At 39.5% G+C, this 22,175-nt stretch overlaps 1 protein-coding gene across 1 annotated transcript; it reads right to left on the bottom strand.

Annotated features, from left to right (window-relative positions):
* Nucleotides 1-1,742: 1,742 nt before the first annotated feature.
* Nucleotides 1,743-20,379, bottom strand: GBP6 (guanylate binding protein family member 6). Its single transcript, XM_003418471.3, has 11 exons — nt 20,173-20,379; nt 17,135-17,350; nt 16,223-16,350; nt 12,145-12,254; nt 11,735-11,931; nt 8,679-8,924; nt 7,469-7,749; nt 6,569-6,781; nt 5,375-5,477; nt 4,837-5,030; nt 1,743-3,888 (listed from the first exon to the last, which is right to left on the bottom strand). Exons 2-11 carry the CDS (start codon nt 17,322-17,324, stop codon nt 3,655-3,657), a joined length of 1,896 nt encoding a protein of 631 aa, XP_003418519.1. The 5' UTR covers nt 17,325-17,350; nt 20,173-20,379; the 3' UTR covers nt 1,743-3,654.
* Between the last annotated feature and the right edge of the window lie 1,796 nt (nt 20,380-22,175).

Raw genomic sequence — 22,175 nt, 5'->3', positions numbered from 1 at the left:
CCTGTCTCCCCAGGTGCCGTTGGGTGGATTCAAACCACCAACCTTTCAGCTAGTAGTCAAACACTTAAACCATTTGCACCACTCAGGGATCCAAATTTTGGCAGGAGTGGTATATGAGGCCAGTTTTTGAGGCTTGTTCTGACCACAGGAAATCTTGTCCTACTGTCTCTTTCTCTGATTCTCATTGTTAATATAACTCACCTGAGACTTAGCTTGTTGCTCTTTACTGAGAGGTGTTTCCAACCTCCTCTGAATTATTTACCACCCAAATCCCTATTTGGTTTTTAGGGTGTCCTTAGGATTAAACTTACTTATGTTCTGTTTCAAATAAAGTCAGTTCTTAAGGAGAACTTCAGAGCACTGGTTCTTATGGACTTCTGTTCATTTTGGTTAAAACCTTTGAGCTTCTGCTCCAGCGCTGGGGTTGGAACAGTGGCCCACCTCTCTCTCAGTGACCCCTCTGCTTTAGAGCAGGGTCCTGGACAAGGACAGTAGCCTATTGTCTTCTTGGCTTGCTTCCCCTGAAGTGGAACCTCTGCCCTATGAGAAAGATAGACAAGTGTAATCTGAACTCCAGTGTTCTCAGCTTGTTCTACCTGGGGTAGAGCCTCTTCCTATGAATGAGGTGTGCGGGTGAACAAGGCAGACTCTGGCCTCTCACCAAGAATAGAATAGCTTGCTTTTTAATTAAACCCTCTCATTTATTATCCACATATTCATTACTGTATGGCTTCTCTCTTATAAAGGCAAAGCTCTTCTTGCTTCTAAACACTTGAAGACACAGCTGGATGGAGAAGTTTAAAAATGGGGGTGTGTAAAACCCTCACAGAGGAACAGAAACTGTGACACACAAGGTCACAGTGGAGGAGACTGAACCAGAAAGGTTCTTTTGTTCTGCTAGTGTTTAAATTACCTCCTAGAGAACTTAATATGGTGCCTAAAATCCAAATTGACTATTATGTCTGATATTTGGAGAGTTCATGGGATTCTGGCAATTGCAAACACAAACGTATGCATCATGCTTTTGTTTTTACAGCAGATGCTTATTTAGCACATTCCATGCCTAAACATATGCTAAGAGGAGGCACAGAAAACCAAATGGCCTCTCTCCTCAGATGACTTTTACTATGTAACAAAAAGCAAATATTAGACACCAGTCCATTGGACCTGAGCCAGGAGTATATTTATTACCTGGTTCTCATGTGCCCCTACTTTAACAGGCAGTCTATGATGTCCTTCTGGTATCTGGATGTCAATGCCAACTTGGATCCTGAGTCTGGGAATCCTTGAAATGTTTGGGTATTCCCATTTCCCCAGTGCACAGATACTTGAGTAAATGGTCAGAGATCCCCTTGGGGGAGCACTGGGGGAACATTTTAACTTATCCTTGTCCTGGAGTTGCAGAGTCCTTATTCCTGGGGACCTGGCTTCTCCTTGAAACAATGGATTGCAGGTCTAGCACTGGCTCAGACCAAGGCTAAAGATTTTTTGGAGGGCTACCTCTCAGCTTCCTGATAAACCATCCTTGATTTCATTAATTGCTGACTCTCCATCCCTTTTGACCCAACCAATGCCCTATTCTATTAACCACCTTCAGAATTCCCCACTGGTCAGGCGTCCTTGGCTGCCACTCCAAATGTGCTGCTCCTTACTATAATTATAATCTACTTGGCACCCGATGATTAAGTGTCACCATCTCTGGCCTCCATTGTGTCAGGGTCTATCATCCCCAACACCATCAGTGAGTCCAGTTCTGCATGGCACATGTCCCATCTGCCCTGGCCTACAGAGGAGGGGCCACCACTATACTTTTCAAGGATAGGGGTATTCCTTTCACCAGTGCATGTTCTTATTGTTTGGTATTTCTGTTTCTAACGCCTTAAAACTGTGATACAGAAACAGAAAGGAGAAGCCACTCTAGCTGAGAGTTCAAAGGGTCACAGGAAACTTCAAGTCTTGGTTTTGAAGCGAATATAAGGAATTTAAAAAATCAACACCCAAATGAAAACAAGACAGGATGCAAATTTTGTGGTTCCCAGCACTGTGATCTTATTCCTAGACCTCCTCATGGAGCTGATCGATGCCATTTCTGGGAACAGTGAGCAACATTATCAGCTAAGAGTTAATTTCCATGCCTTATAAAGGAGTAAGGATCATTATTAGTATTATACATTACATTTTTCTCTTTATTTCTGAATGACAATACAAGCTCATTTTAAACCCAGCTCATTTTACAAAATTCGAAAGATAGAATATATAATGAAAAGTAAGTATCCTTCCAATCCCGGTTGCCACCCAGTTCTCCCCAGAAGCAATCAATGTTACTAGTTTCTCATGAATCTGCCCAGAGATATTCTATGTGTACATATGTATGGTTGCATATGCTAACTGCATTTTTATAGTGATTACACTGTATATGTTCTTCCACCTCATTTTTTTAATATGAATTTATCTTTGAGATTGTTCTATATTAGTACAAATAGTGCTCCACTTCCAATTTATTTAGTGGCTACATAATACTCCACTATACCTATGAACTAAAATTTGTATTACCAAATCCCATGTAAATGGGTCATTACATAGTTTCCAATCTTTTAAAAGCAATGTCTCAATGGACTTCTTGTGTTTGTGTATAGGATTTTGCATATGTATTTTACTAAAAGCAAATGTGCTAAACCAAAGTATACAAACATTGAAATGTAATAAATATTAGGACTTATTCTCAACATGTGTTATACGGTTTGTACTCCCATATGAGAGTAACTCTTTTTCTGCAATCTTTCAAACACAATTTGCTATAAAAAAGATGTATTAATCCTTGTCAATCTGAGAACTGAAAGATTATATTTATGATCATGTTTTAATTTTGTTTTCTAACAATTAAAAGTTGAATATCTTAATTATTTTCTGTGAATTACCTACCCATAAATCTTAAATAAATTAGCTCTTTTTCTGTGATAATAATTGAAAATATCTTTTCAGAGTATTGTTTGTCTTTTTGACTTTCTTCTATGAAGATAGCATGCCTAACTTCAGGAAAACATCTTTTTGATATTTTGTCTCAGAGCACATTAAATTTACAGATAAATTAGGGAAAACTGACTTAAATATGTATACTTTGTGTAATTCTTTTTGTGACTTGCAGTCACATTCTTGATAAATTTATTCTAAGTATTTTTTTACTGCTACAGCAAATTTGATCTTGTTCTCTATTTTGTCTTCTAAACTGAGGGTAACAGCCTTCTTCTCTTAAGAGCCAGGTAATAAATATTTTAGGCTTTTTGGACCATGCAGCATTTGTTTTAACTACTCAACTCTGCCATTGTGACATGAAAGCAGCCAAGAACAAATGAGCATGCCTGTGTTCCAAAAAAACTTTGGAAAAACAGGTAGCAGGCCTGAATTGGCCCACAGGCTGAAATTTGCCAACACCAGTGTTAAAGCGCTGTTTGTCTCTCCCTTTAAATTAACTAATAAAATCAACATTTATTCTATCTAATGTGTGCCACGCACTGGTATCTTCTAGTAGATGCTTTTTATGTTTAAGACTTTGCTAGAGAGAAGTGAAAAACAACCACCAAAAATAGGTCAGAGCATACATATACCCACATTCTATAATTCAGTCACTACTAAGGTCCCAGCCAACTTAACCCTCTACAGATAATCCTTTTTAAACAGTGAGCTGAGGCCTTTCACAACTTGACCAAGTAATTTAGCAGGAGCAGACAGGATTGAAGTGATTTCAACGGCAAATTTGTCCAGGGCCTGTGCAATCAAGGGAGCATTATTTTTTGTATTCTTATAAACAATATTTTTCAAATAATTTATCTCTGCATCCATCTCTTCAGATTTCTTTCTAAATCCTTCATTAAGCAGATCCTCCCGGACCTAAAATAAAAGATGGGAAAGGAGTAAATATTTTAAAATCTGAATTTTTTAAAGAATCACATTTTTGTATTTAAAAACTTTGTGAAACCGTCGATATTTTATTACTAGAAGTGTTCTCTCTTACTAGATCTTGAAGGAGGATATTTGCAACAAGGAATATCTTCTGCCTCAGTACTGGACATTGAGAGAAAGCAGTTCACAAACTTGCTAATATTCACCCGCTATTTGGGTTTTGCTTGGGTACTAAACCAGGCATGAGAGCAAATGCTGTAATATGTTCCAACCAAAAAATGCCAGTTGGGAAAAATGCAGTAATTCTAAGTCTCACTTGGGATTGCATGGCCATCTACATCTTAAAAATAATAATAATAATAAAAAAATAATAGGAACTTATAAATTAAACTAGAAATCTTTATAAATACTTCCAGATGGAAAAAGAGAGAATTCTCCTGTGTTATGTCGTGGCCTGGACTGGCTATTCTTACCAGAGACGAATGTAGCAAGGTTAGTTTTTAATAGTTGCCTGTATTTCTAATTAGGACTTATCCGATAGTTTTAGGTCAGTGTGGCTCTAACTCAGGGTCTTTGGATTCCTGATAATTGGCAGCAACCTTGGTAAAGTAAACCAGTTGCTGCTTATTTTAGGTACACCTGGTTGAAATATATGGCCTTGGGAAATCAGTTTAGAATCATCCAAAACAGTTCAAACCTATTTATATTCTGCAAAGGCTTGGATGGGCCAGAGTCATTCTGGACTCTCCAGAGGTTCAGTGTGGAGCAGAACTCAAAGGCCTCCGAAAAACTAGAAGGATTCAGGGCTTTTAGTGGGTCATGCAGTAGATGGCAATGAAGCTTCTTTCCATTATGTTGCTCTAACCTTGACCCACCCCTTCCTGGGGCACCAGTGCAATGATCTTCAGGCACTAACAAGGTCGCAGCCAGACTTACCTTCAGCTTATGCTCCATTATCCTTTGCATCTCTCTAACATAGTTATCTCTTTCCTTCTCCAGTTTCTCTTTCAGTTGGCACTTGTTTTCCTCTAAACTCCTCTCTTGAGCCTCCTGCTGCTGCTGCTGCTCCAACTGTTTCTGTCTTAGAAGTTCGAGTTCCTTCTCAGCTGCCTCCTTCTTGGCTCGCTCCACTGTCCATGAAGATTTCAGAAAGGAAAAAAATAATAGTTCAGAGCTGAGCTCTACTTGCCTGAGATCAGAGACCAAACAAAATTTGAAAGGGAGGTGGGAAATCCTGAATTCACCCAGTATCGACTTGGATATCAGGAGCAGGTTTAAAAATGTGATGGGAAAGCCCCTGCCTGTCCAGGTGGACTTACAACCACAATTGCCTTGTTATTTTCAGGTTCAGCAGAGTGCGTGTTTCACAGAAGGAGAGGCAGCTCATTGTTTCAGGAAGATCTTCCTCTCAGATTCCTCAGAGGGTATTGCAGGAACCACCCCACCCACTGTGGGCTAATCCCTGCCACTGTACCTGCTATGGCCTTCTCTGCATTTGTGAGAGCTTTGTCTGACTGCAGAATGGAATTTTCTATTGGTGCCTGAGACTGCAGGAAGCTCTGGAGGACCTCGTTTGCCTGAGGAACCAAGGAAGAGTAAACAACTTAAAGTTTCACTGAGGAGATTAGTGCTGCATAAACAAGTCCACCCATGTCATTTTTGCTTCCTGCTAAAAGCCTCCGGGAGGCCACTACTAAGTTCAAACTTAGTGTGACCGGAGAGCCTCCTTAACACCATTTCTCTCTCCCTGCTACCCGTCTTCCAGTGCTACTCCCCACAACCCAAATTAGGTTCTAGCCAGTCGTAACTACACACACTTGTACAAACATACACCCTTGGGGGCTTTTACATATTTATACATCTACCTGGGGCTCTTCCCTTCATGTAACATCTCAACTTGGAAATACACATACAAATACTTCAAAATTTACATCACCTTCCTTTTCTGGAAGGTTTCCTAGACCATCTTCTCAATCAATGGGAAACACTGCCTCTAATCTGTGCTGCTGCTCTCCCCTGACACTTGCTGGCTGTGTAACTCTAGGCAAGGTATTTAGCCTGCCTGTGCCCCCCAGCTCCCATTCGTAAAATGTGGATGGTATGAGTAGATGCTTCATAACCTTATTGGGAAAATTAAATTAAAACCTCTGTGGACAGTGCTTATCATTGCCCATCACATCAAAAATAATTGCTTGATATATTTTAGTTGTATTATTATCATAGAAAACCCATGGCAAACGGTTTTATTATTATCATGTTTATTACCATGACTGGTGCAACTCAGGGCCACGGGTTCATAGTACATGGCTCTGTCTGCAATGGTCCATTTATTTGACTCTTTCTCACTTTTGATCCACCCTGAGTGCAAAGACTCTGACTTTATTTGTAAATTCTCAGCCCTTGACACAATGCCTGCCTTGTGGTTTGATGAAGGGAATGAATAATTTCTTTTCTGTCTCTCCTGGATTTCTGATTTCCATACTCTTTTTTTGGAAATGAACATTTCTACTGCCAAAGATTTATATACCAGAATAAATAAATAATGGACATCAAAAGGATTTATGATATCACCATGCTCTCTTCTTCCTTACAGATGGTGCTGTGTTATCAGATTTCAGGGACTCCTTGATCTGTTCTGTAGGCTTCCTTGTGCTCCCCTTGTCCTTACCTTTACTCCTTTCCTGGGCACTTGAGAATAGTCCTGTTCAATCTTTTCCTTTATTTCTGTGTAGAGCTTGAACCCTCCAGGGACAAAGAAAATTCCAGCTGAAATATTTTCCATCAGGGCCTTTGAAAGATGATTCAGTTTATCCCAACAGTATTTAACAGAGGCCTCTTCATTCTGCAGCAAGAAATCCTCCTTTTTATTCTTTATGATTTCCTACAAGGGAAATGTAAAGTCATCAGAAGAAAGGAATTGGGGAGATAAAATTTTAAAGAAACTAGGAGAATTGTCAATTGTTGCCATAAGTAAAAATGAACTCAGTGGCACCTAACAACAACAAGGGCATGCAATGCATCAGGAATCAGGGGACTTGATCTACTCCCAACTCTGAAAACTTTCCTAACCTGCCTGGGCCTCAGTTTCATCATCCGTGAAATGATGGGGTTGCATTACATAACCTCCATGATTTTTTGCACCTATAGCAGTCAGTGATCCTATCTTCAATGATACAATGATACAAGAGCATTAAAGTTAAGAATAGCCTGAAATGAGGCTGTGATAAGAGAAATGTTGGTCCTAAGGAATGAGAGAGTGTGTTCAGAAAAGCAACAAGCTCAGGAATGATTTTTGGCTGTTTTGTGAAAGCTTTGAATCCATAAAAGTATTCACGTAAGGAGTTACCTATATTGATTTTGTTCAGTGATCATCTAGATTTCTGGATAAAGTGCACAACTTTTAGGGGGAAAAAGGAGGGAAATACAGCCCCCTATAACTCTCTCTCTTAGGAGAATTCAGACTACTTTATCCTTGAGTGAGAGATAAGCCATGGGGTCAATAAGGGTACCTGTAGGCTTCATTCCTTAATGGGAAGTGTCACAAAAGGTAAATACTAAAGTTAAATACCACAAACATCTTCTGGAACTCTTGATTTTCATCCCTGAAGCAGTGCTCCATGAAGACTGCAATGGCTTCCTTCTCAGAGGCCGTGTGAGCATCCAGAAGCTCCTGGACAGTGTCTGTGGGGAGCTTCACACTCTGAGCCATCTGCTTGCTGTAGTGGTCGACTGCCTTCTGCACAGCTGCTGTGTTCTCAAGTTGGGCCAAAGTTGTCACTGCGTTCTCTAAACAAGGCACTGATCCACTGTTGATGGCATCCACATAGGTCACCACCAGAGTCCCCAGGCCTGAATGAGGCAGGAAATTTAGGAATAAATATCAAGTTCCAAGATTCTGAGACTACATTTCTAAAATTACATGCACACACACACACTCACACCCCTACTTCCTTCTAATAGCATCACCTTCATTGTCCTATTGATTCTTCCTTCTATGGTTCTCCAGGTCAGAGCATTAAAAAAAAATAAGTGTCTACCTTCATCTAACCTACTCAGGTGTGTCAGGAAAAATATAATTTCCCATTAAAAGAAACTAAAAGGAAAATAGATTACACAAGTAGTCAGATAAAACAGAATAAATCAGATATTTATTCCTAATTCTTAGGCTTCCAATGAATTTTTAGGAATTTATGGCCAAATATTTATTTCTGGGCTTCATTACACTCCAAAAAATAGCCTTTGTATTCTCCTTGAGAGGAACATTTATCCTATAGGACTTTCCCTGAGAAGATGGTATATTCTGTTCTTATACGCCTTTAGCGATTTTATCATCAGTGAAGGGCTTTTTCAGAAACGTGAAGCCCCAGATATGAATGACAATGTTTACGATTTTGGAGAGGGATTTGAAACCCCCCCCAAAATTATAATACTGATACATATTTCTTCATGGAGTATAAATATCTGTCTACCCATACTTCTAATTCTAAGAAACACATTATATACTATATTCAACATATATTGTTGTTGTTAGTTGCTGTCAAGTTGATTCCAACTCATCCAGACCCTATGAGTGCAGAGTAGAACTGCTCCATAGAGTTCTCAAGGCTGTGACCTTTCAGAAGCAGATCACCAGGCTTATCTCCCTAGGCATCGATAAAAAAAATAGGTGGGTTCAAATCGCCAACCTTTCAGCTAGTAGTTTAGTGCTTAACCATTTGCACCACCAAGAGACTCCCAACACATGTGAGGTCCCACAGAAATACAAAAAGGAGACTCACGATTCCCGTTGACTATGATTCCCTCTCTGAGGGTCTTGGTCTTTGCATTGGTGAAGATGTAAGAACAGAAATTTTTTGTTTGCTCTCGGAAATTAGGATCCAGTTCACCTTCTGGCACATCCTCAATATGGGCTAGGAGTTTTTTGTCACTTGTTGGTCGGTCAAAGACAAAACACTTCCTTTTTGGAAAGAAATTCCTGATGCACTCCCTGGGCAGATTGGATATTTGGGCTTTGAGATTTTTGCCTGAGAAATAGAAAAAAATATTATCATGGCCAAAGCCTTGGGGCACAGAAGCCAAAGATTTTCATGACCAGGGACTTTTGTATCTTTGCAGTCTTCAATGCTTCTATGCTCTGAAACATGTTCTGAAGAACAAAGTAGATAGTAAAATATTGTAAAATATTATGATGAAATGTGCAAAGACATGGAATTAGGAAAAAAAAAGGAAAGAATGCGATCTGCATTTCTTAAGTTGTAAAAACTAAAGAGAAAATTCAAGCCTCAAGTTGCAATATTGAAGGATTCTACGGGCAAAAAAAAAAAAGACAAAGAAGTATCAAAAGGAGATGGAAGAAAAATACACATTCACTGTACCAAGGAGAGTTGGTTGACTTTCAACCATTTTAGGATGTATCATATAACCAAAAACTAGTGGTAATGATGGAAACAGTTTAAGCTGCACTGAAGGCATTGATGAAAACAGGCTCCAGAAATCGATGGAACACTGATTGAAATGATTCAACAAACAGATAGGACACTGGAAGTGCTTACTCCTCTATGTAAAGAAATTTGAAAGACAGCTACCTTGCCAACTGACTGGAAGAGATCTGTAGTTGTACCCATTCCAGAGAAAGGTGGTCAAATGGAATGCGGAAATTATCAAACAATATCTTTAGTATAACAAGCTAACAAAACATTAATGCAGATAATTCAAAAACAATTGCAGCCGTACATTGACAGGGAACTGCCAAAAGTTCAAGTTTGATTTAGAAGAGGATGTAGAATAAGGAATATCATTGCTGATGTCATATGGATCTTGGCAATAACTGGAGAAGATCAGAAAGATGTTTACACGTGTTTTATCGACTACACAAAGACATTTGACTGTGTGGATCACAACAAATTATGGATAACATTGGGAAGAACAAAAATTCCAGAACACTTAATTGTGCTCATGTGGAACCTGTACATAAATCAAGAGGCCTTCATTCAAACAGAACAAGGGAATACTACATGGTTCAAAATTAGATTTGTGCAGCAGGGTTGTATCCTGTCACCTTACTTATTCAAGCTGTATGCTGGACAAATAATTTGAGAAGCTGGACTAGATAAAGAAGAACATGGCATGAGGACTGAAGGAAGACTTATTAACAATCTGTGATATGCAGGTAACACAACATTGCTTGCTGAAAATAAAGACAACTTGAAGCTCTTACTGATGAAGGTTAAAGACCATAGCCTTCAGTATAGATTACACCTGAACAAAAAGAAAATGGCAACCCTCACACATGAAATGATAAACAACATCATGATAAATGGCAAAGAAATCAAAGATGTTAAGGATTTTATTCTACTTGGATAAGCAATCAATATCCATGGAAGCAGCACCCAAGAAATCAAATGACATATTGCATTGGGCAAAACTGTAGCAAAAGACCTCTATAAAGTTTTAAAAAGCAAGGATGTCACTTTGATGACTAAGGAGCATCTGACCCAAACTGTGGTCTTTTCAATCACTTCCTATGGACAAGAAAGTTGAATAATGAAAAAGGATGACAGAAGAAGAATTGATACATTCAAACTGTAGTTTTGGTAAAGAGTATTGAATATATAGTGGACTACCAAAAGAATGAACAAATGTCTAAATAAATCAACAGGAATGTTCTTTAGAAGCAAGAATGGCAAGACTTTGACTCACTTACTTTGTACAAGTCACCAGAAGAGACCATTCACTAGAAAAGGACATCATGTTTGGTAAATTAGAGGGCCAACAAAAACAAGGGATGGATTGATACAATTGAGCCACAACAATGGACTCCAACATACTAACAATCATGAAGATGGTGCAAGACCAGGCAGTATTTAGTTCTGTTATACATAAGGTCACCGTGAGTCAGAGCCAACTCCAAGGTAACTAACAACAACAACAATATGTTTATAGAGTTCCTCTAACATTTTTTTTTATTATAATTAACATAGACATTTCAACGCTTGTTTGAAAATTAAGCTTACACAATGACAACTCTGGAGAGAAATTTGAGGAGATATATGTCCCAAGTAAAACACCTCTGGATGGTATCCCTAGAAGTGAACATGTTGCCAGGTATACAGAGGTTATTTATTACATGCTTATTGGATGTATGGCTAAATAAATGAAATATCAAATGTAAATTTCTGGTCTACTCCATCCCATGTAGAAATGGAGCTGTGGGACCAAAAAGAAGAAAAGCTACAAACAAGGATTGTTGTTGTGTGCTGTTGAGGTGATTTTTTGATTCACAGCAACCCAATGTGACAGAGTAGAACTGCCCCATAGGGTTTTCTAGGGGCTGAATTCTAGGCTGAATTCTTTACAGGAGCAGATCATCATGTCTTTTCTCCTGCAAAGCCACAGGTGGGTTTGAACCACCAATCCTTCTGCTATCAGCTGAGTTCTTAACTGTTATGCCATCAGCACTTCTTACAAACAACTCTAATGGGGCAAAATTAGGAAAAGGAAATTAGGAAAACTATTTCGAAGCAAAAAGAATTTGTACATTGCTTCTGACTCCTAAAGACTGAATATATCCAAAATGTAATTTGAAGATATTGCCACAACTATATAATCTCCTTGGGGTCGAGGACTATATTTGAATTGACAGAGTTACTCTTCTGCCTAGCCAATTTCTCAATGTTTTGAGAAAGCCTGAGTGGAAAATGAAAGGAAGAATGAGTAATGAAAATGGATATTTCTCTTAAGTAAGTTTTCATCAGATACCCAACTACATAAATATAACCCATTGGTTCATCCCACCCCTACTGAACCATCCAGTGTCCAGACAACGCTCTGATACCTGGAATCAGCTTCACGGCATTCTCCAAATACTCATCTTCTGTAATAGGGTGACCATGTAACTTCAATTCCAGAGTGAAATCACGTACAATCCAGATAAAGTCTGGAAAGAAACCCACAAACTCTATGGAATCTTCTACTTCATAAGGTCTTGACGAGGACTTTGCCCTGATTAGTTCTGTGAGCTCTGTCACATAACTGTGACTTGGCTAAGGAAAAGAAACTCTATACCTTGCTATGTCTATGTTTTCTATATTAAAAGTTAACATAAATACTCTCTTTTGCCCTGTATCCCCACTGCTCCACCAAGGCAATTAAGCTACAAGAGAAAGAAATTATGAGGAGAAACTGACTTGGTCTATATTTCCATAATTTCAATAAAGCATGGTGATTCAATTCCTGGAAGGATACTGCAGCTGCTCCAGGGCCTGGTGATTGATGGTGCCCATGCTGTTGTAGACAAAGGTGCTGCTCAGAAGCACAGCCAGTGCAAAGATCCAGGAGTCATTCTTAGTGTCTCCCTAGAAAACACATTGCAGTAAGGGACTTAGAAGATTACTCATTGCAAACTTGTTCAGACATTTATTTTATCAGTTTTTCCCTTATTATTTCAACTAACATACTGGCTGTGCAAAGAAACAGGTTTTCTTATGAATTCAATTATGTCTCTGAAAAAAGAATTGGAAATCCTAACCCCTATACCAGTAAATATGAAACTGTTTGGAATAGGGATTTTCTTTTATTGTTAATGAAATCATACCAGATTTGGGTCCTAGACCTAATCACTGCTGAGTGGTGTCTTATAAAAAGAGCAGAAGAGACACAGAGACACAGAGGGCAGATGTGTCTATAAGTGCTGGGATGCCAAGGATTTCCAGCAGCTACTAGAAGCTAAAATAGACAATGAAGCATCTCCTCCTAGAGCCACGCCCCGAATGCATAGTCACTGTGAATCAGAATTGACTAGATGGCAACGAACAGCAGCAATAAGAATAGCCTCTTGAACTGTGAGAAAACTGAGAAAATATATTTCTGTTCTTTAAAGCCACCTACCCATGGAATTTTCTTATGGCCAAAACTAAAGTAAATCCCTTGCCATCAAGGAGATTCTAACTCATAATGACCCGATAGAAGAGAGTAGAACTATAGGGTTTCCAAGCAGCAGCTGGTGGGTTGAAACTGTCAACCTTTTGGTTAGCAGCCCATCTCTACCTGCTCTGCCACCAGGGCTTACACAGCCCTAGGAAACTAAGACAGATCTGAAGACAGACACGAATGTAAATCTCAACTTTGACCCTTACAATGTTGAGAAAGTGGGGAAAATAGCTTATTCATTACTTTATTTCCCCAAACCCTAATTCTTTTTTTTAAAGTAATCAATTAGGACACAAAGAAGTGGGTCTTATAAAAACAATAAACTGTTTGGACAACAAGAGTATATCTTTTCATATCTGGTTTTAAAAGTAAACACAGAATTTAGGCAGAAATGGGGAGCTATAGAAATTTAGTACTGTATCCAAATGAGTCCTAAAGTAAGACAAAAAATAAATCACTCATTTCACCTATTAGCACAGACAAAATACCAAAAATACACCTTAAAATGTCTGTCGTAGAAACAAGACCCATACCTCTCACCATGCACAAAAACTAACTTAAAATGGATCAAAGACCTGAATATAAAATCTAAATCAATAAAGACCATGGAATTAAAAATAGGGACAATGCTAGGAGCCCTAATACATGGCATAAACAGTATACAAAATATTACTAACAATGCAGAAGAGAAACTAGATAACTGGGAGCTCCTAAAAATCAAACACCTAAGCTCATCCAAAGACTTCACCAAAAGAGTAAGCAGATTACCTACAGACTGGGAAAAAGTTTTTAGCTGTGACATTTCCCATCAGCGTCTGATCTCTAAAATCCAGGATACTGCAAAACTTCGCTACAGAAAGACAAATAACCCGTTTAAAAAATAGGCAAAGGCTACGAACAGAAACCTCATTAAAGAAGACATTCAGGTAGCTAACAGATACATGAGAAAATGCTCACTATCATTAAAAAAAAAATGCAAAACTACAATGAGATTCCATCTCACGCCAACAAGGCTGGCATTAATCCAAAAGACACAAAATAATAAATGTTGGAGAGGCTGTGGAGAGACTAGAACACTTATACACTGCTAGTGGGAATGTAAAATCGTACAGTCACTTTGGAAATCGATTTGGCTCTTCCTTGAAAAACTAGAAATAGAATTACCGTACAATCCAGCAATCCCATCCTTGGAATATATCCGAGAGAATTAAGAGCCTTTACACGAACAGATACATGCACACCCATGTTCACTGCGGCTCTGTTTACAACAGCAAAAAGATGGAAGCAACCAAGGTGCCCGTCAACGGATGAATGGATAAATAAATAAATTATGGTATATTCACACAATGGAATACTTCTTATCGATAAAGAACAATGACGAATCTGTGAAACATTTCCTAACACGGAGGAATCTGGAAGGCATTATGCTGAGTGAAATTAGTTAGTTGCAAAAGGACGAATATTGTATAAGACCACTATTATAGTAACTGGAGAAATAGTTTAAACAGAGAAGAAAATATTCTTTGGTGGTTACAAGAGCGGGGAGGGAGAGGGGTTTTCACTAATTAGAGAGTAGATAAGAATTATTTTAGATGTAGGGAAAGACAACACACAATATAGGAGAGGTCAGTATTACTGGACTAAACTAAAAGCAAAGAAGTTTCCTGAATAAACTGAATGCTTTGAAGGCCAGCATAGCAGGGGTGGGGGTTTGAGGACCATGGTTTCAGGGGACATCTAAATCAATTGGAATAATAAAATCTATTAAGAAAACATTCTGGCATCTGGAGTCTTAAATACCGGCAAGTGGCCACTTAAGATGCATCAATTGGTCTCAACCCACCTGGAGCAAAGGAGAATGAAGAACACCAAAGACACAAGGTAATTAATTATGAGCCCAAGAGACAGAAAGGACCACATAAACCAGAGACTACATCAGCCTGAAACCAGAAGAACTAGATGGTGCCTGGTTACAACCGATGACTGCCCTGACAGGGAACATGACAGAGGACCCCTGAGGGAGCAGGAGAGCAGTGGGATGCAGACCCAAAGTTCTCATAAAAAGAACAGATTTAGTGGTCCGACTGAGGCTATAAGAACACCAGAGGTCATGGTCCCCAGACCTTCTGTTAGCTCAAGATAGGAACCATTCCCAAAGCCAACTCTTTAGACGGGGATTGGACTTAACTATGGGATAGAAAGTGATGCTGGTGAGGAGTGAGCTTCTTGGATCGAGGAGACACATGAGACTATGTTCGCATCTCCTGCCTGGAGGGGAGATGGGAGAGCAGAGGGGGTTAGAAGCTGGCCGAATGGACATGAAAATAGAGAGTGGAAGGAAGGAGTGTGTTGTTTCTTTAGGGGGAGAGCAATTAGGAGTATATAGAAAGGGGTATATAAATTTTTGTATGAGAGACTGACTTGATTTGTAAACTTTCACTTAAAGCACAATAAAAAAAAAAACCTGTGTTGTAGAATAAGCGTATGCTTTCATAAAACCAGAGCAGTTACAGGTGCATCAAAGCCTTTCTGAACGTAATGTGTATGGCTGATGAGTTTTACCTTAGGAAATGTAAACCCAACTCTCTTAGCTCCAACTCTCAAACACACACTTCATAGGGTACCTCTGAAGGTGGATCAGAAGCCTTTTTCTGATCCCCTGGAAAGGGAGTGATGGCTCTCTTTTTTCTTTTCAAGACACTCTAATACTTAAGTGTACGTGGTAGTGGTTGTAATGTGCTGCCTGGATCCCCCTTAGGCACTGAAGGACCTATTCCCCCAGCTGTTGGGAGTACTGATAGAAGACAGCACTCAGCTGTCAGGCCTCTTAATGACAAAACCTGCCAGGGTAGCCTTCCAGCGATTAATCAGCAACTGGGGATAAAGAACCAGCACTGTTGTTCCAATTCATGATAACTCAAAAGGGCTATTCCAGTTACAGAGCTTCCCATGGAATTGACAAAGGTGTGGGGTTGCACTGCAGTGCAGATTCTCCTTCTACCTAACCTGCTTCTTTCCTGATCACACTATATTAGTTCTGACTGCGTGTGCGTGGTCTCCTCAACTGGCCATAGGGCTTTGGAGGGCAAAGTCCTTACGTTAATTACTAAAATCTACAGTACTGAGTCCAGAGGCCTGGAACCCAACTGCTCAAAAGAATCTATTAAATTGAATCCAATCATTCACCCCAGGGCCAAAAAATAAAAGAACTTACCTAATATACCACGATATCTAATTTTAACTAGAAGTGAGGTTCAAAGAGAATAGAATTTGCTTCATTTGCTATAATCTGATTTTTAGATTTCTGGAACAGATCGCAGCAGTTACAAAGGACCAGGAAGAGATAAGGAGAAAATTCAGAGTAAAAGAATCTTTCTGTGATTCTCTGCCTTACCTTTTCCACATCGCCCAAACCCTCAGTGTCCAGAAGGACCAGGGTGTGGCCGGGCTTGGAGGGGTGGGGCGTACACCACATCCAGATGCCCTTGGTTTCAGACTGCACTGTGGAGCCCAGAGGGAAGCCTGCAAGGAAATAGGAGAAAGCAACATACGGTGATGGCAAATAGTCCAGGCTGCCCACTTACTACTCTTAAAAAACATAGGTTTGTGTGATTGTAAAGGCCTCAGGATACAAGATGGTGCTTTCTCTATTTCATCAAGGATGTCACCTTTTTGTGTCATCTATTTCAAGAAGCAGGGAGGACATCAATTATGAGAATGATGCCAAGCAAGGGCTCAAGATGGAGACAAAGTGGTACCCACTGCATCAGACAAAATGGGAGGTCAGTGGTAAATGCAAAAAGAGCACTTTGGAAGAATGGCAGGTCCAAAGCCAGAGAGGAGTGGATTGAGGAGAGGACATGGGAAGGGAAAAAGTGGAAAAAGGAAACTGAGACAATATATTTTGTTTTGAAAAGTGGTTGAAAAATGAGTGGCAGCCACAATGGGATGTGGAGCCCAGAAAGGATTTTTAAGATGATAAATATTCAAACATCTTTATATGTTGATGGAATATTCCATAGAGAAAGCAAAATATGTTGCAAAAGAGAAGGAAGAACAATTTCAGGGGCCCAGTTCTTGATCACATAGAAAAAGGGAAATTATTAGCACTAGCAGAAAAGATTTTCCTTACCAAGAGTAAACCAAAAATTACAGGAAAAGATTACAGTAAGGGAGTAACATGGTAGTTAGAAGGTTGTTTTGTTGCGAAGTTAGGTTCTCTCTTCAGGTGAATCTGGAGGAGAGTTAAGAAGCTGAGATATAGTTGGAATCAGGCAAATGGCCCCTGCCCCAGAACAACACTCACCATTTTTCTGTCCTGCCAGGCAGTTCATCAGGTAGGATTTTCCTGTACGATACATCCCTGCAATGGCCACCACCACCACCGGCTGGGATATCTTGTCAAGAATCTCTACAGCTTCCTGGTTCACTTTCAGCTTCTGGTTCTGGTTTTCCACCAGACAAATGGGGGCCATCATGGTGGGTCCAGATGCCATGGTAACCTGCTGACCTAGAAGAGCCTCTCCATAGAAATAATATCACAAAGTCATTCTCTGCCTTTGGGTGCCCATTGCATGAGTACATCAATTTAGGGCTGTTGGGACTTCTGCATTTTTCTATGGGACAAAACGTAGGCCGGCTTTAACTGACTGTAGAGCACTTCCTCCATCATTAACCACATCTCTGATGATCTAGTGATAAAACACAGGTTTACCAATCTCCAAAGTTTTACTTCCATAACAGCAATAAAATTCAAGCATTTAATACCATGGGTTGAGTACCTACAATACGGCAAGCCCTCTGATACATGTCTTACATACCTGATCTCATCATTACTTACGAGAACCTGAAAGTTAGCGATTAATATCCACTTTGCAAATGAGATAAAAGATAAAGTGAATATGTCATCGAGCCAGAATTACATACCTGAAAGTGCTGCAACCACTTACCTGGCAAAATAATCTTCCTTAAAAACTTGGTTATCCTATAAATTCCTTGATCAACAACCTACAGTAGCTTTCTAGTGACTATTGCAAACCAAAATGCGCTCTCTAAGGCATTACTGTGACTAGATGGCCTCCTCTTTTTTTCTGCAGACTTAGTAGAGTAACAGGGATACGAGCAAGAAGTGGATGAAGAAGCAGCTGTGTGGGAATGAGGACCATCTAACGAATGCAGGCTCCCTTCCTAAAAAGTACGGCAGGATAATGTCCTGAATCTTAAAGGATACAGGCTGAAGTACTTAGCTGAGAAAGGTTGGTTTTTCTGCAACTTACTCCCAAGAATGGAAACCAGAGAAAGAGTAGAGTAAGAATAAAAGTAATGATAGGAATAAGGAAAGGGGAAAGTGAGAAGAAAAACCAAAGAAAAGGAAAAAGAGTAAGAAAAACAATGTATCATTGTATGTTATCTAGAGGGACATAACAATCACACCCAGTTGTGTCAATTCGGACTCACAGCAACCCTGCAAGACAGAATAGAATTTCCTCATTCCAAGGCATTAATCTTTATGGAAGCAGATTGCCACATCTACAAAACAGCTGGTGGGCTTGAACTGCAGACCTTCCAGTTCGTAACTGAGTGTTTAACCACTGCACCACCAGGACTCCTTAGAGGGACATGTAGTATATATGTGTTTAGAGAGATAAAACAAATGTGACAAAATGTCACCAGGGGGTGAAAACTTTATTGGATTCTCATCGTAATTTTTTTTAAAGATAAAAGTTTACTTTTTAAAATTAAATATTAAAAGTACAATTATTCCATGGGTCTCCTGGCACATTTTTGGTTGCCATTATATTAAAATGATATTCTCTCATATCTGTGTGCTTTTCATAATAAAAATATATAAACATTATATTTTGTTCACATGCTGCAAATATTAAGTTTTCTATCTATACAATAAAAATTCAAGATGCATCTAATACCATCAAAAGTGCCAGCTCTACCATTTACTCCTTGTGAGACCTTAAAAAGGAGTCTCCCCTGACTAAGCCTCAGTTTCTTAGGGTAATTATAAGGATACCCAGTGCTAATGTGAACAAAATTATAGGTCCAAGCTATAGGGTGTTTTGGATAAGTAGGTGAGACTCTATAAACTTCTATCTTGGCCCAATATGCAGTACAAAATAGGATTTCAGTAAAAGTTACTGAATTAGATGGAAATTAATCTACAATAATTGCAATAAATAAACCGATCCACTCCACTAAATGAGAAGTAGAAAAGTGGTAAGACTGCACCCTGTCAAAGGAGGAAAACAGGCAGTCCCATCCAGTTCCAGCTCTCACAGATTTCACTGTATATTTCAACACAATCTATAAACTCTAAATTACTGAGAGCAAAGTATACAAATTAATTTTTTTATTAGAGAAAACCAGGAATGAAGTTCAAACATACCATTCCTGTACAGTCTCTTTTTGTCTGCATTTTCAGTGTGAGGAGCAAGGGATACGGAGGTAAAACACGAGCCCTTAACAGCAATATTTTAATTACTGGAATTGTACGGTACCCTCTTTAAAAGACTAAAGAACATTGTTGGAAGATGTGGATGTTACTGCAAACAATTTTATAAAAACTAGGTCTGTTGTTTATTAGCTGTGAATGAACCACAGAACTTTTAACTTCAACGAACAAGTACAGGTGTTTGATCTTGCTCAGGAGCTTTTTTTTTTTTTTTCCATAATGAGATGTACGTAAGAATCATTTGGAATTGGTAAATCCCAGATTCCAGGCCTATGTATCTATATGTGTAATAAGTGTTACAGTGACTCTGGTGTACCTACGAGAAACAAGAAACACACACACAAAGTTCTGACTATATAGTTATTTTTAACTTACAAAAATCAATGATGTACGGGTTAAATTTATTTCTACATAGATATTTAGAATGATAAAATCATACTCTGAAGCTTTCTTAGTATGACTAATAGAAATTATTTCTTTATATTACAATTGTCTGTAAACTCCCAGATGGAGACGGTCTTGTTTTCTGTGTCCCCAATGCCTGCCCTAGTGCCTGACAGAGGGAGGCTTTTTCCACTCCACTGAATCGACTTGAGGGCATTGGGTTTTTGGTGGCTGGGTTTGCTGCTGCCCTAAGTCGATGTTTGAAGAACAGCACATCCAAGGGGACAGTGTGCCTGGCTGTGTCTCCCAGCTAAGTGCATCTAGTCCAAATGGAGAAAGTGAACTTCCCCCAAACTAAAGCCAGCAACCAACCGCCCTCCCAGGCCAGACTATCAGGCAGATTGCCCTTCCTGCCTATTCCTCAGTTATTATTTTGAATCAAAAATTGAAGGGTTTAAATTCAAGACTAAATGGCATGTAAAAGAAAGTGAACATACCTGTTCCACTTCACAGGAGCAAGTTCTCAGCTGCCTCTCACTCACTCCTTTGCCTCTTTCCTCCTCCCACCTTTGTGTTCCTCCTTTGTGGAAGCTGAAAAAACAGAGACTGTTAGTCACGCCTGTAAATGGAATGGTGCAGTAAAACTGAAATTGAAAGGAAAAGTAATTCATGGTATTTGGGACATTTAGGAGGAATATGTCTGAATTTTTTCTGTCTGAATTAGCTGACTAGAGCATGAGTGCACGGGTGTTTGGTGCAGGGGTGAAAGGAAGTTAGAAATATCCATAGTTAGTTAATAGTCATGCTTTAGTAAATACAGCCCTATCAGCTTTCTCTACCAGTTTACTCTAAACCCAGTGCCACCCAGGTTAATCTAGTGTCAATAAATTCCGGTTTCCTTCTATCTACCCTTCCTGATTTAACATTCTCAGTACACTCGCACGTCTGTTTTTCTGATTCCTGCTAGCCCATAGTAGTGAAGCCTTACAATTTTTTAGGTGAGACTTTATTTCTTTCTGAAGCGGAGACTCCATTTCCCTGCTGGTGTGAGTACAACGAGGGAGGTGAGCACAACCTGGAGGTGAACAAGCATCACCTCATGAATCAGCTGCCATCAGTGGGTCTTTACCTGGTATCCATATAAGTGGATGTTACTCTCCTCAAGAAGAGAGCCTCTTCTGCTGCCTATGCGGTGCAGATCCATCCACCCAAATGTTTCAAACCCAGGACGTGGACCCCAATCTTTCATTACAAGGATCCTCACTTTGGCGTCATGAGTCCTGGTGGCACCAACAGTTAAGAGCTAGGTTCAAACCCACCCAGCAGCTCCACAGGAGAACGACTTGGCAATCTACTTCTGTAAAGGTTACAGGCAAGAAACCCTATGGGGCAGTTCTACTCTGTCCTATGGGGTCACTGTGAGTTAAAATCAATCTGATGGCACCTGACAAAAATAATAGTTTTGGCATATGAGATCTCTTGAGGATTTTCTTACTCACTTTTCTTATTAGCTTTGCTACCCTTGTAATTAATATCTGGGACTGATTTTCACCACAGTTTTTCTGTGGCTATAGGAGATCATAGTCTTTTTAAATTGCTATTTGTCTTAGTCATCTGGAGTTGCTATAACAGAAATACCACAAATGGATGGCTTTAACAAAGAGAAATTTATTCTCTCACGGTCTAGTAGGTTACAAGCCCAAATTCAGGGCATCGACTCCAGGGGAAGGCTTTCTCTCTCTGTCAGCTCTGGAGGAAGGTCCTTGTCCTCAACCTTCCCCTGGTCGAGGAGCTTCTCGAGTGCAGGGACCCCAGATCCAAAGGATGCACTCTGCTCCCAGTGCTGCTTTCTTGGTGATTTGAGGTCCCCAACTCTCTGCTTGCTTCCCCCTTTTATCTCTTGAGAGATAAAAGGTGGTGCAGATCACACCCCAGGGGAACTCCCTTTACCTTGGATCAGGGAGGTGACCTGAGTAAGGGTGGTGTGACAATCACACCCTAATCCTCTCAACATAAAATTACAATCACAAAATGGAGGACAACCACACAATACTGGAAATCATGGCCTAACCAAGTTGATACACATATTTTTAGGGAGACATAATTCAATCCATGACACTATTCTAGATATTTTCTGACTTTCATAGCACATCTTGAATTAATAATTGGGTAACCTGAGACAGTCGATTTTTTTCAAGGTTTCTAAAATCATTAATAAAAGCAACTACACAGTCCTTCTCAATTGTCCCCATACTACTCAAGGGCCAATGCTTCAGCAGCCCTCTGTACCTTACCCTAAACTAACCACTGGAGATAATCTAGCTGGGGGGTCTGCAAACTTTTTGCATGGAGGATCAGACAGTAAATATTTTAGGATCTGTAGGCTGCTATGGTCTCTGTCATAACTATTCAACAAAAGCGTCTATAGACAATACATAAATAAATGTACATGGCTGCATTCCAATAAAAACTTATTTTAAAAATAGGCAATGAGACGAAT

Source organism: Loxodonta africana, chromosome 3, assembly GCF_030014295.1.
Source record: "Loxodonta africana isolate mLoxAfr1 chromosome 3, mLoxAfr1.hap2, whole genome shotgun sequence".
NCBI classification, from domain to species: Eukaryota; Metazoa; Chordata; class Mammalia; order Proboscidea; family Elephantidae; genus Loxodonta; species Loxodonta africana.
Note: the sequence above shows the minus strand (reverse complement) of the source record. Positions and strands in the feature narration are given on the sequence as shown.